Source organism: Cenococcum geophilum (assembly GCF_001692895.1).
Source record: "Cenococcum geophilum 1.58 unplaced genomic scaffold K441scaffold_46, whole genome shotgun sequence".
Classification (NCBI taxonomy): Eukaryota; Fungi; Ascomycota; class Dothideomycetes; order Gloniales; family Gloniaceae; genus Cenococcum; species Cenococcum geophilum.
Genome location: NW_027137604.1, coordinates 516,670 through 532,651, shown reverse-complemented (window position 1 = coordinate 532,651; position 15,982 = coordinate 516,670). Strand labels below are relative to the sequence as shown.

At 42.7% G+C, this 15,982-nt stretch overlaps 3 protein-coding genes across 3 annotated transcripts; 2 read left to right on the top strand and 1 right to left on the bottom strand.

The window, feature by feature from the left end:
• The first annotated feature begins 10,315 nt into the window (after window positions 1-10,315).
• On the top strand, window positions 10,316-11,759 carry K441DRAFT_237303 (uncharacterized protein). The gene has a single exon (XM_067640687.1). The coding sequence runs from the start codon at window positions 10,548-10,550 to the stop codon at window positions 11,694-11,696; it is 1,149 nt and encodes a 382-aa protein (XP_067500093.1). The 5' UTR covers window positions 10,316-10,547; the 3' UTR covers window positions 11,697-11,759.
• K441DRAFT_237307 (uncharacterized protein) lies at window positions 11,607-12,900 on the bottom strand. Its single transcript, XM_067640688.1, has 2 exons — window positions 12,177-12,900; window positions 11,607-12,083 (listed from the first exon to the last, which is right to left on the bottom strand). The coding sequence occupies exons 1-2, from the start codon at window positions 12,500-12,502 to the stop codon at window positions 11,822-11,824; spliced, it is 588 nt and encodes a 195-aa protein (XP_067500092.1). The 5' UTR covers window positions 12,503-12,900; the 3' UTR covers window positions 11,607-11,821.
• A 199-nt stretch (window positions 12,901-13,099) lies between these two features.
• Window positions 13,100-15,812, top strand: K441DRAFT_665879 (phospholipase D/nuclease). Its single transcript, XM_067649565.1, has 7 exons — window positions 13,100-13,853; window positions 13,907-14,001; window positions 14,221-14,314; window positions 14,361-14,545; window positions 14,598-14,883; window positions 15,023-15,133; window positions 15,186-15,812. Exons 1-7 carry the CDS (start codon window positions 13,140-13,142, stop codon window positions 15,513-15,515), a joined length of 1,815 nt encoding a protein of 604 aa, XP_067500091.1. The 5' UTR covers window positions 13,100-13,139; the 3' UTR covers window positions 15,516-15,812.
• Window positions 15,813-15,982: the final 170 nt, after the last annotated feature.

The window sequence follows — 15,982 nt, the reverse complement described above, 5'->3', positions numbered from 1 at the left end:
CCCTAGTTTAGCCTATACTCCTTAGTCCTATAATTACTTAATTCTTAACCTCTAAGTTTCTATAGTTTTTTACTCTATTTCTTATAGGTTTCTTTAGTACTACTTAAGTCTATTAGCTCTGCGCCATACCATATTTTCTAATTTAGCTTAGGTTATTGCGTACTTTATATCTTATATAACTATAGAACTCTATCCTAGCCTTTTTTAGCCTATTCCCTTTAGTAGATCCTATTATTAATCTTTATCGCTTAATCTATTAGTTCCCTTAGGGTATCCGCATCTTTTATTAGAATAATTATGTTTTAGACTTTAGCCTTAAGTCCCTGTTTATATTATACCATAAGCGCCTTATTATTTTACTTAACTTACGTTACTAGCGTTTAGAACTATATAGTATACTTAATTGCTAAGGTTTGTTATATAATATCTTAAAGTTTTCTTTCTACTATAGTTATTGCCTCCGGATCTCTAAACATTTGTATAAGTTACTCTATAAACCCTTCCTAACTTAAGAACATAAACTATACCTCTTAGTTTATTATTGTTATTCTATTTACTTATATCTCTATAAGGTAAGGCTTAAACTATTTAAGTGCTCTTCCTAATAAGAATAATCCTGCGTACGCTACTTAATCCATAGTTATTACTAGCTTTACTTCCTCTTACGCAACCTTAAAGTATATTTGCATAAGGAATCCTTTAAGCTTTAATCTTTCCCCTAAAAATCTTTTAATTAATAGTAACTTAACCTTTGCTGCTCCTATTCTATTAATCCTATTTTTAAGTACTATATTATCTTCCGTTAACTGGTTAACTATTACTTATAACTATCCTACTGTTATAGGTTATTGCGAATTAGTATCTGCTATACTAGTATCGTTACCTAATCCTAACGTAGTTACCGCCGTTAATGGCGTTATAGTGGCTGCTTTTAGTAGTATATTATTTAACTTACTAAAACCGTAACTATAGTAGTAATTATATAATGGGGCCTTATAGTAGGAACTACAGTGGACTTGTTAATGGGCTAGGTATATAGGTATTATAAATAAGTTAATAATATAATAACAACTGGTAGAGTGGTTGCCTAATAGATTAACTCTAATTATATTCTAAGAATTACTATAAGGGAGGAACTATCTAGGTAGGGACTGAGGGTCCTTAAATACACAACCGTACTCCTAAGAAAGTCGTTGCTCTGTCTGCTCTGTCTGCTCTATTCGCTCTATTACAGATCTCGCAGATCATACAGATCACACAGATCACATCACGTGACTCTGCTTACTATTTCTCGTTATATAGTTCCACGGGTTCCATCCTAGACCGTACTTGTATCAACTAACTAGCTTCCTCCGACTCCTCTCTAAGTAGTCGTAACATCGTACTTAAAGCGTTCGTAACAATACCGTTACCTTTACTACTAGCTTATATAAAATTAATCGAATAATTAAAGAAAAGGAAAAAGAGCTTAGTAAATAGGAAGGCGAGCTTATTAGCGAGGAGCTAGTAGAATAGAAACTACCCCCTTAATACTGGAAATTCAAGGACGTATTCTCTAAGGCGGCGTCCGATATACTCCCGCCTTACTAACCGTACGACCACAGGATTGAGATTAAACCAGATAAGGAAGACACCCTTAGCTATAGCCCCCTTCGTTAGTAGTTTACTGCCGAATTATAGGCTATAAAGTAGTACCTTATTAATAACCTAAATAAGGGCTTTATTAAGCCTAGTTAAGCCCCTTTTAACTCGCCTATTCTCTTTACCAAAAAGCCAAATAAAGGACTTTGTTTCTGCATTAACTACTATAAACTTAATAATATAACCCACAAGGACCGCTACCTACTGCCCTTACTTAATAAGACTCTAGCCTAAATAAGTAGAGCTAAGATCTTTACTAAGCTTAATATCTGTTAGGCTTTTTACCGGATTAGAATAAACCCTAGATTAGAAGATCTTACTATATTTTAGACTTGTTACGGAACATATAAATATAAAGTACTTCCTTTTAAACTAACTAACGGACTAGCTACGTACTAGCGATATATAAACGATATACTCTTTAACTACCTTAATAACTTCTATACGGCCTACCTAGATAATATTATAATCTACTCTAAGAATAAGTTAGAACACAAGGAGTATATCTATAAAGTCCTATAACGGCTCCGCGAGGCCAGCCTTTAGGCCAATATTAGGAAATCGGAATTTAGTGTTAAGCGTATAAAGTACCTAGGGTTTATTATTAGTATAAATGGAATCGAGGCAGACCTAGAAAAGACGGCTATAATTAACTAATAGGTACCCCTAAGAACCGTAAAGGGGGTGCAGTTATTCTTAGGGTTCTATAACTTCTACCAACGCTTTATTAAGAACTATAGTAGGATTACCTAGCCCCTAAGCTAACTTACCCGCAAGGACTGGCCCTTTTACTTTAACACCGCATATAGGTAGGCCTTTGACGAGCTTAAGAAACGACTGGTCTCTGCTCCCTTACTCGCCCACTTTAACCTAAAACGGCCCTTAATGCTAGAAACTGATGCCATAGATAGCGTTATAGCTGGTGTTTACTCCCAAAAGTAGACGGACGGAGAATAGCACCCTATTGCTTACTATTTAAAAACTATAGTAAATGCTAAGCTAAACTACCCGATTTATAACAAAGAAATACTGGCTATTATCTCTAGCTTTTAGCACTGGCGAGCCTAACTAGAAGGCACCCCTAAGTCTATCTAGGTAGTTTCCGATTATAAGGCCTTAGAATATTTTATAATAATAAAGGCTTTACGGCCTAATAGGCACGCTAAGCGGACACCCTATCTTAGTTTAACTTCCTAATTATATATAGGCCAGGCGCCACTAACTGTGTAGATGCTCTTATAAGGTATAAACAGGACATAAATAACCAGATAGCCGTAAAGATCTTATTATAGACCTAGGCGCTACTATAACCAAAGTATCTTAACCCCTAGATATGGGTAGAACTAAATATAAACTCTTTAGACGCCAAGATATACTCTATTAACTCCACGGAACTTAACTTTATTAATAAACTACTGCAAGTAAACCGTACAGCCCCTTCCCTATAGGAGTACCGTAAAAAGGCAAAGAATATTACTAGCCCTTAGTCCCTTGAAAATGGACTGCTAAAATACTAGGAACGGCTAGTGGTAGCAGAGAAGCAGAATTTACGGACTTAACTTATTACCGAAGCACATACTCAAGTCTCTACGGCCTACCCTAGAAAGAATAAGACCCGCAAGATTATTAGTGACCGCTACTACTGGCCCGGAATAGTTATAGATATTAACTATTACGTGCGGAATTGCAACGACTGTTATAGGTCTACAATTCCATAAGATAAGACCCTAGGATTATTAAAATCCCTCCTAATACCCAACCGCCCCTAGCAGTATATCTCTATAGACTTTTATAAGCTACCTCTAGACCGTAATAGATACGATATAGTTATAATTCTAGTTAACCGCTTTAGTAAGCGCCCGTTCTTAATCCCCTATTATAAGAATATTAATGCTAAAAAGGCAGCCTAACTATATATCTACTATGTCTACCAAATCTACGGACTACTAGATACTATCGTATCTAATTATAGGCCGCAGTTTATATCAGCTTTCTAAAACAAGTTTACCTAAATCCTAGGTATTAAGCTAAAGCTTTTTATAGCATACTACCCCTAAATAGATAGCCAGACGGAGATTATAAATTAATATTTAGACCAGAGACTCTAGCCTTTTATTAACTACTTTTAGAATAACTAGGCTAAGCTGTTGCCCCTAATAGACTACGCTTAAGCGACCCTACCCTATAACTCTACTGGATTTGCCCCTATTTAACTAGAAATGGGTTACTTACCCCGCACAAGCTTTAACTAGGAAAGACTAGAAGGACCCCAGACTATACGCGAAAAACTATCTTATAAGAAAGCCTAGTAGTACGCTAAGCGCTTAGAAGAAGCCTAGATAGTAGCCCGTATAAATCTAAAAAAGGCTTAGAAATTAATGCAACAGTAGGCGAATAAGCATAGGCGAGAGCCTGACTTCACCGTAGGTAATATAGTTTGGGTTATAACAAAGAACTAGAAGACAGAACGGCCTAGCTATAAGCTAGACTATTAAATAGCAGGACCATATAAGGTCCTTAAGAAGATTGGCAACTTATATAAAGTAAAGCTCCCGGATTCAATTAAGGTCTACCCTATCTTCTTACTAGATAAGTTATAGAAAGCTATAAACGACCCATTGCCTAGACAAAAGAACGAACCTCCCCTACTAATTTAAGTCAATGGTGACAATGAATAGGAAATTAAAGAAATACTAGCCTGTAAACTAGTAAGGAAAACGCTAAAGTACCACGTTAGTTGGAAAGGCTATAACCCAGATTCTACCTAGTACCCTATATGGAACCTTATTAGCAGTCCCTATAAGCTTTAAGAATTCTATAGCCGTTACCCTAACGAACTAGGACCTCTAAAGTACCTAGACAAGTGGATAGAGTGCTAATATAGCAAAGAAGACAAGCTACCGGAAGAGCATGAGGATAAGAACGCCCTATAGGTGTAATACGGATATACAAAGCCTAAGGGCAGGCTTTACTGAGGGGGGGGGTAATATTACGGCACTGGCAGAAAACGGCAGAACTTGGTTAGTAGAACTTGGCAGAACTTTGCGGTCACGTGACTAGAGGACCATATAAAAGAACCCCACTTCAACCGGCGCTGCTCTTCTTCTCCTTTCCTTTCCCTAGCTTTAGATTCTCGTTTATAGATAATCCAATCGTACAGGCTTACGCGTCCCTCATACCGTGCTCGTGCCTCGATTGACTGAGTCGCTAACACAGAGCTCCTCTTACACGGTAGTAAGGACTAAGCCATTACCTTTCTTCGCACTGCTAAGAGCTACGGGATTTTAGGTAATATTGGCTATATATATAGCGATAATTACGGCTTAAACAATAAGATATATTGCTTTATTTCTACAGCCCTTTAGGAAAAAAAGCTCCCTTATTAGGACCTAGTTTACCACTAAATTTAATATAGTGGCTATATTATTAACCTTACCCTCTAGGCCTTCCTCTATATTAAAGATAAAGATATAATTAATAAAGCCCTTTAGCAAGTTTAGCTTAATAAGAACTTAGTAATTAATAAGAAGCTTATATAAAAGATAAAGGAAGTAAAAGCTGTAGGCTAGAAAGAGATTGGTATATTTAGTAGAGTTTATAACCTTATTATACATATTCGCGCGTTAGAGGCTTACTAGAATAAGTTTAAAACCTTAGCCAGACGATTAATTCCTTTAAATAATATTACTTAGTAGAACTTATAGTATACTATACTTAAAGCTATTAAGAGTAAAAAAGTTTAAATAGTAATTAATGTATACTATCGGAATTAGTTTAAGGAAGTAAAAGATAACTGCCTCTTACTAGAGGATTAGAATATTATTAATAAGATATACGCCTTCTTAAAGCCATTCTATAAGGTTATAATAATAAACTAAGGTAACTTCTTATTAATTAACTAGACGCTATATACTATAGATATACTTATTAAACACTATAAGCAGTTAAAGGTAAGCTTTTATAGTTGTAATTAAGGCTTTACTAATTAGTTTATAGGATTAATATCGCCTAAATTAACGCCTCCTCTCTGCCATTCTTATAAGCTGGTATACCTTTAATAAATACTATAAGCTTACTAACGATACTTCTGTATACGCCGCCTTAATTCTCCTTTACCCCTTACGTCGGAAAACCTATATTAAAAGGCACTGGAATAAGAAGTGGTATAAAAAATTGTTTATAGCAGTAAAGAAGCTTTAGGAGGAGCAATATATATATATCGCGAAGTTAAACTAAAAGCCACTTCTACTAATTGCTCTACTGAGCCTTTTAAAACCGAACTCTATATATACATACTTAACGTTATTAGTAGCGTAGAGGACGAGTATAAAGACTTTATTAACTTAAAGCCTATTTTAATTTAAGGCACGGCGCTATAGTAGTGGCTTAATCTAACTTATAGAGCTGATTACCTATAACTTTCTTAAATGGCAATTAATATATTATCTATACCGTTAATATTAGCAGAGGCCGAGCAAGTCTTTTTAGGTATATGGTAAACAATCTTATAGGACCGCATATTACTAGGGAGTACTAATATTAAATATACGGAGTGCTTAAAGAGCTAGCTACTAAGTAATATCACCGCCGGAGGGAGGCTTATAGCGATGAATGTAGTATAAGAGGCTTTAGAGGCCTTGGCAGAATCTAGAGACCAGCTAACATCTACTACACCACGTTAAGGATCACGAAGGTAACGATAGTAGTGAGAGAGCAGTAGCGAGAGAGTAGCTATTTTAAAGCTCTACTAGAGCCTAGGGGCGTATAGAGCCTACTTTTAAATAAAACAATTCAATATCTTTCAATATTAAACTATTATTTAATATCAATATCTGTCTGTACGAGTAGAGGTTACGTGGTCATGTCTCTGATTAGTCATCCTTACGGTGACTCATCAGCCCCCTATTTAGGCACCGCGATCCTTACGATCCTCTGCGAAAGACACGAATGAATCAAAGAACCTGTTACCTTATATTGCAATTGCAGTACCCCCCCGGGTGATACCGACACTAATTAGTTGATATCACAGATCAGAATCCGGTGTTATTACGAAGAGAGATAACACGCGATCGCTCCTACTAAGGCCCGTCAATCGTATCGCGTTTGCTAAGGAGAACCCTTCCTACCAAGGCCCTGGGAACTCAAAGAACCGACTCCTACTAAGGCTTCGTTCGGTTCGCGTCCATCACGCAAATCAACCACTTAATAAGGAGAACCCTTCCTACCAAGGCCCTGGGAACTTAAGAACCGACTCCTACCAAGGCTTCGTTCGGTTCGCGTCTACCACGCAAAATCAACACCTAGTACAACCTCTTTACTGAGCGCCAGTACACCCAGCAGCGTCAGCAGCACCCCTACCTACACCCCTACCTACACCACGACCTACACTACGACCTACACCACAACCTATACCACGATCTACGCCAGTCAATTATGTCCGATACACGAACCTAACGTCTAAACTAGGCTAATGGAATCACCCTAACCAACGAGACTACTGCAGAGGATATCACCAATTACATTTACTTCAAAATCAATGAGTATACTAGCTACAACTTTAAGGATAAAACCCTATGGGATTCATACCAAGAGGACTTCGATAATTTTGAGGTATAAACATTTAAGGACGCTAATAGGTCTGCAATTAAAAGACTTAAACAACTACTCCGACGTAATAGAGTATAGGTCTTTAACAAAAAGAGCAAGTTAGTACCACAAGCACTATACAACGTCGCTCACGAGGACGACCGTACGGAATGGTCAGATGCAGAAATTCAGCTATATATCAACAGCGAAGGACCCTTCAATTCGTATGCTATCAACTATCGTCTCAAATTACGCCCACTTGCCACCACCCCTAGGACACCTCAACCACCTGCTGCGTCTATACCCCAGCAAGCTCCGTCCACACAAGCTTCGTCCGCGCAATCTCCGTCTGCGCAAGCTCCGCCCACGCAAGCCCCATCTGCACAAGCCCCGTCCACGCAAGCTCCGTCTACACAAGCTCCGCCTACACAAGCTCCGTCCGCGCAAGCTCCGCCTACACAAGCCTCGTCCGCACAAGCTCCGTCCGCGCAAGCTCCGCCTACGCAAGCTCCGTCTACAGAAGCTCCGCCTGCGCAAGCTCCGTCCGCACAAGCTCCGCCCGCGCAAGCTCCGCTAGCTTCACTCTCCCCCTTAACTAAAGCCAAGGACCTACGGCAGCCAAGCTCGTACGAACCTCCGCAACCTGCCCGGCAACAGCGCAACTCAGCTCCAGCTGTCTCAAATAACCTTCCTACGGCCGAGCTCCCCTTACCTACAAACGTCACTGTCTGCTGCCTCCCCTGCAGATCTGCCACGTCGAAAATTACGTTAATAGCGCGCCCCAAATGCCAGCGTGCTCCTCCCCCCCCTACGGCCTTTGCAAGCTACGAATACTACGTTAATAAAGTCTATATATTAGTGGTTTTACGCACAAAGAAAGAACTGCCAGTGTTGGAATATATAGATAGAGTCTACCGACTAAACAATTGTACCGTTACGCCTACAGTCCGTCTAAGCTGGCACCGTACTGCTATATACTTCTCCTTTATACTTTCTTACCTTCTTTCCTTTTTATAAATGTCGCCAGTGTCTGTACGAGTAGAGGTTACGTGGTTATGTCTCTGATTAGTCATCCTTACGGTGACTCATCAGCCCCCTATTTAGGCACCGCGATCCTTACGATCCTCTGCGAAAGACACGAATGAATCAAAGAACCTGTTACCTTATATTGCAATTGCAGTACCCCCCCGGGTGATACCGACAATATCAATACGGCCAAATCCTAATATTGAATATTGATAAGAGCACTGTATCTGCCCTTTCCAGAATCAAGGCATATGTATCGTCGATGCTTCAAGGGGGACCGTCGAGCGCTTTCATAATTTGAGAATTGTTGAGCTGAGCGAAGATAAACTCGAGGTGGTGATTTGCGAGCAAAAACCAGATATAATTCCGTTAGGGCCGACTTAGGACCGGTTGTGTTGGGAAGACTTACGTTCCGTCGGTTCTATTAACAATATTCGATATAGCGATACTTTCGTTTTCCTCTGGGAATCTCAGCCATCTCGATCCGCCCGTAATGCGTTCCCTAACCCTATAACTCAATGTCACGGCGGCTTTTCTCCCTAGCTACATCTACTTGAGTAACAGCGAGTCAATCTAGAGGTAGCGTTCGCCAATCGATCTTGTGATTTGGATGGCATCCTGGAATGATTTAGGTAGGGATTGTAGGGAAAATTTCTCTAGACGCTTGGCTAAGTTGGAGGTCGTTGTAGTCATCTTCGCTTTCTGAACAGTAGGAATAGCACACTAACAATGGGATAATGCGGTATAAGAGCTGTAGGAGTCGTGTTGTCTAGATGTTTCTATCAAGCGTACCATGCACGCCCTTTTTGAGTCCCCAACGTCTATGGGGCGAATAGGCGTATGCATGGAAACCTTCTCACAAGAGACATGATTATTAAGACAATTATAAATCCATAATCTAATGAGCTTAGAAGTCTCTTCTGATTCCGGACTCTAGTCAACCGGCCACCGCCGGCGCCGACCCTGGTTCTCTTCTGTAGAGTGGGTATCCCTGGAAGCGCTGTCCTTATCAATTGGTAAATGCTTCTTCTCAATGCTGGTGTTGAAGATGAAAGTGCAATTTGCAATTGCATCACCTTCAGACGGGCCGCTACTATCTCTCTCTTTGCTAAGGGCAGCTGCTCGGCCTCGTAGGCATCTCTTCTACTTTGGCTGAAATCGTCTCCCTCCGGAGTCTTCCACCAGGGCGTAGGTAATTTTATATTAGTACTGTGGCTAAGCTCGAACCCCACTACAAAGATATCCTTGCTTCGTATTGCATCCCGCTCTTCCAAGCCTTTAATACCTATTCCTTGTCCCGGATACCTTGAAGAATTCTCAGAAAAGATGGCTGAGACTTTGAAGAGAAGATTCAATGTTGAACTTGGAACCCCTCTCCTCGATGCCTCACACAAAGATCCTGCATAGGTTACACCCGGCCTTCTGCGGATGATTTAAGGGAATTGAATGAAGAATAATGTGTATAGCAAAAGTGGGGTACCAGGCACAGGTCCAACGGAACGGAGAGACACACAGGACATAAATACATGGCTAGTCTAGCNCATGTCTTTGGCCGTCTGGCGATGTAGGTGGGATAGGACGTTGATTAGGCTTAGGGATGTTGAAACTTGGCTCGCTTGCAGCGCCAGTCACGGCTCTCCACCGCTCACTCTTAACGAATGCGAAGTCAACGAACGCGAAATCAGGTGATTCACAATGAAGCAAAACTTTAAATTTGATGAGGCCTGCTCTCGATATTGAGTGAATTGGCAGTGTTCATTATTCGAACCTACTTGTACCTATCTTCTATTGCGCCTGCAGACGATGCAGGGTACTTTCTTGGTGCTGTCACGAGTTCCGGGTGATCGTCATGGCTGGGGCATTGCAAATTTAGTACGATAGCGTTGAGGATTCCAAAGTCTACTCAAGGGTCCAATTGCGGAATTGAAACAGTAAAACAGCGAATCCGTTGCTTCGAAGGCGTAACATGAAGGAAATGAAGTTTGGTGCCTTTCAATATCAACGAATCATCCAATGATTGCTCGGGGTTCACGAAGGGAGGCCTTTCTGCGTAAGATTAACGGCTAGCTGAAAGTATTCTGCCAAGCCTCCATGTTTCCCGAAGATTAGCGATCTGTTGCCAAAACACCTGACTCCGTGACACCACATCGTTGCCTGCACTAGACGTGGTGATTAATATATCTAGTTGTTGACTCTCCATCAACCCTCCAAACACTTTACCCGTGTAAACAGTTGTGGTGGGGATTTCTACTGTGTTCTTGTTTGAGGATACCGAATTATCTGTCAAAATCACTATGCCCTCGAAATCCGACGAGCAACCCAGGAGAAGTGGCAGGACCACCAGGGTTCCAGAGAGACTGATAGAGGCACCGGCTAACCCTACAAAGCGACGAAGGAGGCTTCCAAAGCTTAAAAAGAGAAAGAATCGACCTACATTATCAACCCTCGAACAGCTCCCACCTGAGCTCCTCCAAGAGATCTGCATCCTTAGCAACAACCATTTCTTCCCGGGCACAAGCCCTGCGCTCACTTCAAAGCTCTCGTGCGAGTATATATACATGCACTTCTGCATCAACAGCTTCTTAAGATTTCCGTGGACTTACCCTCGGCCGTTAAATACAAAGTATCAGTCCTGGATCTTCGCTCGCCGCTGGATGACCTGGCCGATGTTCCAGAAATACGTAAACCGAGCCTACCATGCTTATATAGAAGAGTGGTGTAACGCCAGCATTTTAATAAAAAATTCGTGGGGGCGGCACATTCAGCTACCAATTATGCCACCAAAACTCAACCCATTAGACCACCTCTTCAGGAGCTACCCATATTTAGTCTATATAAGATGCCGGATACCTCCGAAACTGCTCCACGCGCCTTTCACTCCGGAAAATATTACGTTTTTGCGCTTCCTGATCACATTGCGGAACATGCACTTCTCCACTTTAGGCAAGAAGGGTTATAACTATCGCTGGGCATGGAGAGAGGCCCTCCATCTTGGGCATACGGAGATGGTGTCCCTGATGCTCTCTGAGCGGCTGAATTGTGTAGTTCGCCCGGGGCTCGAAGACCTGCAAAAGGTGATCAGGAAATCGCCTTGTCCAAAGGCCATTCTCAAACTGCTCATTACAAGGATGATACGTAGGCAAGCTTTTGGTATCCAGCATGCATATAGAAGCACTTATATGTTCAATTATCCGTCCTTGGTGACGTTTGTGGAGGACGTAGTAAGAAAAGATGGAGAGAACCGCGATTGGCTCTTAGGTTGGATAGCAAGGGCACAAGACTGGCAGAAAGCTGCGCCACTTTCGCCGACTATCACGAGAGCTGGGTATCTGGAGAGGTTTGATCTTGACGGAGGGAGTGAGGACCAGCCTGTTGCTGTTGCACAGCTTGCAGGAAACAAGAGGAAGCGGCATGGCTCGGATACACTAAGCCTCCAACCCTAAAGGCAGATTTGAAGGGCGGGTTCATATGGTGCATCTTGTGGCAATATGGGTATGCCAAGATGAGGGTTAGAAGATAATCTCACTGAGTGGCAAAACGCTCTGCCCTCCGGTTCTATGCGCTGATTCTATATCGGACTTAATGTTCGCCCACGCTTCTTTTTCTCTATCAGGCTGTCTTCCCCAACCTTTCGTCCATTTGGAAGTATCCTCTCCGTTTTTCTGGCTTCCCACAGCAAAAACGGATATAGAAGATCAGCCACCAACCCAACTCCCCACAGAAAAACCGAAAAAGGGGACATGAAGTATTCATGCGCCTTCCTCCAGTGATACCAACCCCAAGCGTGGTTTAAAACAAAGCCCAAAAATGACACCAGCGTTCTTGCCGCCCTATAGCCATGGAAGCAATCAGCAATCAAACCCTCATCTCGCCCATTACCGCACAGCATTCGCCATAGGCGCATAAGTAAATAAAGGGCTTACCAGATCCCCCATCCCACGCCTCCCGAATGCCCTCTCACCATCAGCTGCGCCAAACTCGCAGTACTTAGATATGACTGACAGAACGCTACGCTCCAGTACCCTAGCTCTGTCATATCAGGCCCCACCCGGCCCATATAGAACTTTCCCTCCCTCTTCCCCATATCATTATCAATCCACCACTTTGCAAACGTCCAATGGCCCACCAACGCTCCAGCAACTAACACCGTGAAAATCTTCCCCAAGTTGCGAGCAATGGCAGGGGAGTGTGACCACTCATGTTGGCCATATACAACAACGCAGTAGATCAGTCCGAGATCGAGGATCATTCATATGGTGAAGATGCTACGCTCGAGAGGCGTTTCTGCAACATAGAGCGCGAAGACTACTTCCCAGGCGAAGTTGAAGGCGAGCGCGAGAATGGGCATGCCATAGGAACGCGTGCGGAAGGAGGAGCAGACGAAAAGAATGTAGGTTATTGTCCAAAGAACTCCGCCGGCTTGGAGAAGGCTGTTAGACACGAGCTGGAAGTAGGCGGGGACGTAGGGGGCGGAACATCGTTGGAGCCCATTACAGACAATGAATCAGTCTGAAGAATGGGAGGATCTTTGGAAGGTTAATGTTTGAGGAAGAACTTTAGTGATGGAGAAACATTAGGGGGCCTTATGGGCACAAGAGGCTTTAGCGCTTATATACAGTAGGTTCTGGGGCCGGAGAACTACATATTTTACTCTGCGCCTATGCTGCTGTAGGCTGTTAAACGGTTCAAAGCCCATTGATGTGGATACTCGGTTTATCATGGATACAATTGATGACTTCTCGAATGTGTGGCTTATTCCTGGGGAGCTCTGTGAGACCCTGCCAAGCCACTAAAATATGCAAGGTCCAAGTCACTAGCCATCATGTCAACTTCAATATCGCGACATCGTATTCTCAGCTTCGTTTATATCTGCTTCAGCCATCCGCATGGCCTCTTCGGACGAGGAAGAAGAGATCAGGCGAGCCATTGCCTTATCCCTTCAAGCAAACAGTGAACCAAATTCTCCAACTGCCCCAGCTACCACAGCTTTGGTGTCTATTCAGAAACGGAGTGAAGATGCAGATGCTAGCACCCTCAAGACGCTTAAAGTCGAGCAGCGGGTTTCAATGCAGCCCCTTAAACGCTTGACACAGCAGCAGCACCAAACTCAGATAGGTATTTTTGGCCTCGATCGCAAGAGAATGGAACAAGAGCGTCTAGCAAGATCAAATCGAAAGAGACAGCGATCCATTTCTCCGCCCCCCCTTCGACGAGGTCAGGAGAGGCCAAAGAAGATGGTTGTACGAGAAGTAATCGATCTTGAAGCTGATTCTGAACCATCGCCTTTGCGGAATAGTACATTGAAATCACCATTGAATGATGCCTCTCGAAATATCTTTGAAAACGCTCAAGGAAGAACTACCCTGGTCCAACCGGACAAATTCACCTTTTTGGAATATCCTAAGGGAGCCGTCAAAAAGACCTGGGCTTTTGGGCACCCTAGAGAAAATGACATCAAGATAGAGGAGGTTCTCCAGAAAGATAAATTGAAGGTCGCGGTGCTTAGTGCTTTTGACTGGGACATAGACTGGGTTCTCAGCAAGCTCAATACACAGACGACCAAGATGATTTTCGTCATGCAGGCAAAGGGCAAGGAGGCTGCAAGTCATAAACCAAGGGTGTGGAATACGGATGAAAGCTAAATCTCGAATAGCAAGATCAATACCGCCAGGATGCGGCAGACATTACCAACCTTCGACTGTGCTTTCCTAACATGTCCGGCCAGATCAATTGCATGCACAGTAAATTGTAAGTTGATTGCATTTCATCCCTCTACCTTTTCCAGGGAACGATTGCTTCTTTTTTTCTGGCCCTCCTGGGCCGTTTATTTCTAGCTGCAAGTACCGTGGACACTTGTACAGAGCATGCTGGCTTTCTGTATCTTGCAAAATACTCATTTACGGCCTACGTCCAATCCCGAAAATTCGAAAACCCAATGCTCTACAACCACCCACTAACAACTCCTAGAATGCTTTTGTTTCAGCAGACACATCTACGAATCGTTGTTCCTAGCGCAAATCTTAACAAACACGATTGGGGGGAAACAGGAGTTATGGAAAATGTGAGTCGCTCGGAACCCTATTTTCAATCTAGCTAAGACAAGGTAGTCGGTATTTTTGATCGACTTACCACGACACCCGAATGGTGAACACAGGTTGAGAGATGACCTAACATTCTTCGGGAAAGAGCTCATGCACTTTGTGGAGGCCAAAGGACTGGGACAAGAGGTGCAGACTGGTCTTCTGAAGTTTGATTTCTCGGAGACAAGCCATTTAGCATTCATCCATACAATGTAGGTGCCCTCCTGATCAAGATATGATGTCCTCTTTCCTAAAAATATGCAGTGGCGGATCTCATTTTGGTGACGACTTAAAAAGAACCGGAATCCCCGGTTTGGGCAGAGCAGTACGGGCTCTCAACCTCGAATCAGATGTCGAACTGGAGGTTGACTTTACGGCTTCTTCTATTGGATCCCTAAATGACACGTTCCTCAAAAACCTATACCTTGCTGCAAAGGGAGAGCAACCTCAGAAGATAATTTCCCGCAGCGTTCCAGAGAAACTACACAACAAATTTCGAATATATTTCCCGCTGCACCAAACTGTCTTAGCAAGTGTTGGTGGTCCTCAAGTAAGTATCGTATTTGACAGTTCAATGAGTGTTGTGCAATTCTTAGCTTTCATTGCATACAACGAAGGATACCTACGACATACTGCAACTCTTGGCTGGGCAATTTCAATACTAGATTTACTGATACGCGGATTTCTAGTGTGCCGGTACAAACTGCTTACAAGCAGGCTACTACAATAACGCCAAATTTCCAAAGGATTGTATGCGCGACTACAAATCAACCAGAGTAGGGCTCCTTAGCCATAACAAGGTAATGGTCTCTAGAAAAACTCTTGGTGGTATTAATTTGACCACGGGTATAGATATTATTTGCTCGAGGTCACCACATCTCGAAGGAGACAAACCAGTCGATCCACGTTGCTTGGGCATATGTTGGAAGCGCGAACGTATCTGAAAGCGCATGGGGAAAGCTCCTCACCGACAAAAGCAAGAAAACCGAGAAACTTAACTGTCGGAACTGGGAATGCGGAGTCTTAATCGGCATTCCTCCTAGGCGCATTGATTTCTCCAGGACCCAAGAAGGGGAAACGCTGCCAATGGACGTCTTCAAGGGCTATATCGATGTGCCCTTTCAGTTTCCGGGTGAAGAGTACGGGTCAAAGAGGCCCTGGTTTTTCATGGAGCGGGAATGAATTAGCTGCACCGGCAAAACTTTGATTCTCAGTAGTATTGGGAGCCTTACAAGGCATTTCGATGGGGTTTGGATAGCTGCACTAAAGGCGGCGAAATTACGACACAAATTTCTTATCAATTCAAGACTATTGGCAGGCATACACGAAGCCATTGTATTAGAAGTATTGTCGGTGAGTAATGATAGAACATTGTATAGATAGAAGTACTGTTGAAGCTTCGTACTTCAGACAGTCGTCGGCCTATTTCCGAGGCAAATTCGGTAATTCGAATAGCAATTTTAGTCCTGGCTTACAGCTGTCAGTAATGTGGTGATAGATGCTGAAAGGCTCCAGAATAGGTATTGCGACTATCGCTGTGAAAAAGTTATAAAAAAAGGTATAAAAACTTAGTTTCTCGCAAGCACTTCCCGAATAGATGACGTGTGATGTTAAGTTAACCATGCGCCTATCATGGCACGGGACGACGG

Coding starts and splice junctions, on each gene's coding strand:
- K441DRAFT_237303 (XM_067640687.1), top strand. CDS start 10,548: ATGCCCTCGAAATCCGACGAGCAACCCAGGAGAAGTGGCAGGACCACC.
- K441DRAFT_665879 (XM_067649565.1), top strand. CDS start 13,140: ATGGCCTCTTCGGACGAGGAAGAAGAGATCAGGCGAGCCATTGCCTTA. Junction 13,854..13,906: donor AGGCAAAGGGCAAGGAGGCT/GCAAGTCATAAA, acceptor AATCTCGAATAG/CAAGATCAATACCGCCAGGA. Junction 14,546..14,597: donor TTAGCATTCATCCATACAAT/GTAGGTGCCCTC, acceptor AAAAATATGCAG/TGGCGGATCTCATTTTGGTG.
- K441DRAFT_237307 (XM_067640688.1), bottom strand. CDS start 12,502: ATGATCCTCGATCTCGGACTGATCTACTGCGTTGTTGTATATGGCCAA. Junction 12,084..12,176: donor GGCGTGGGATGGGGGATCTG/GTAAGCCCTTTA, acceptor CCATGGCTATAG/GGCGGCAAGAACGCTGGTGT.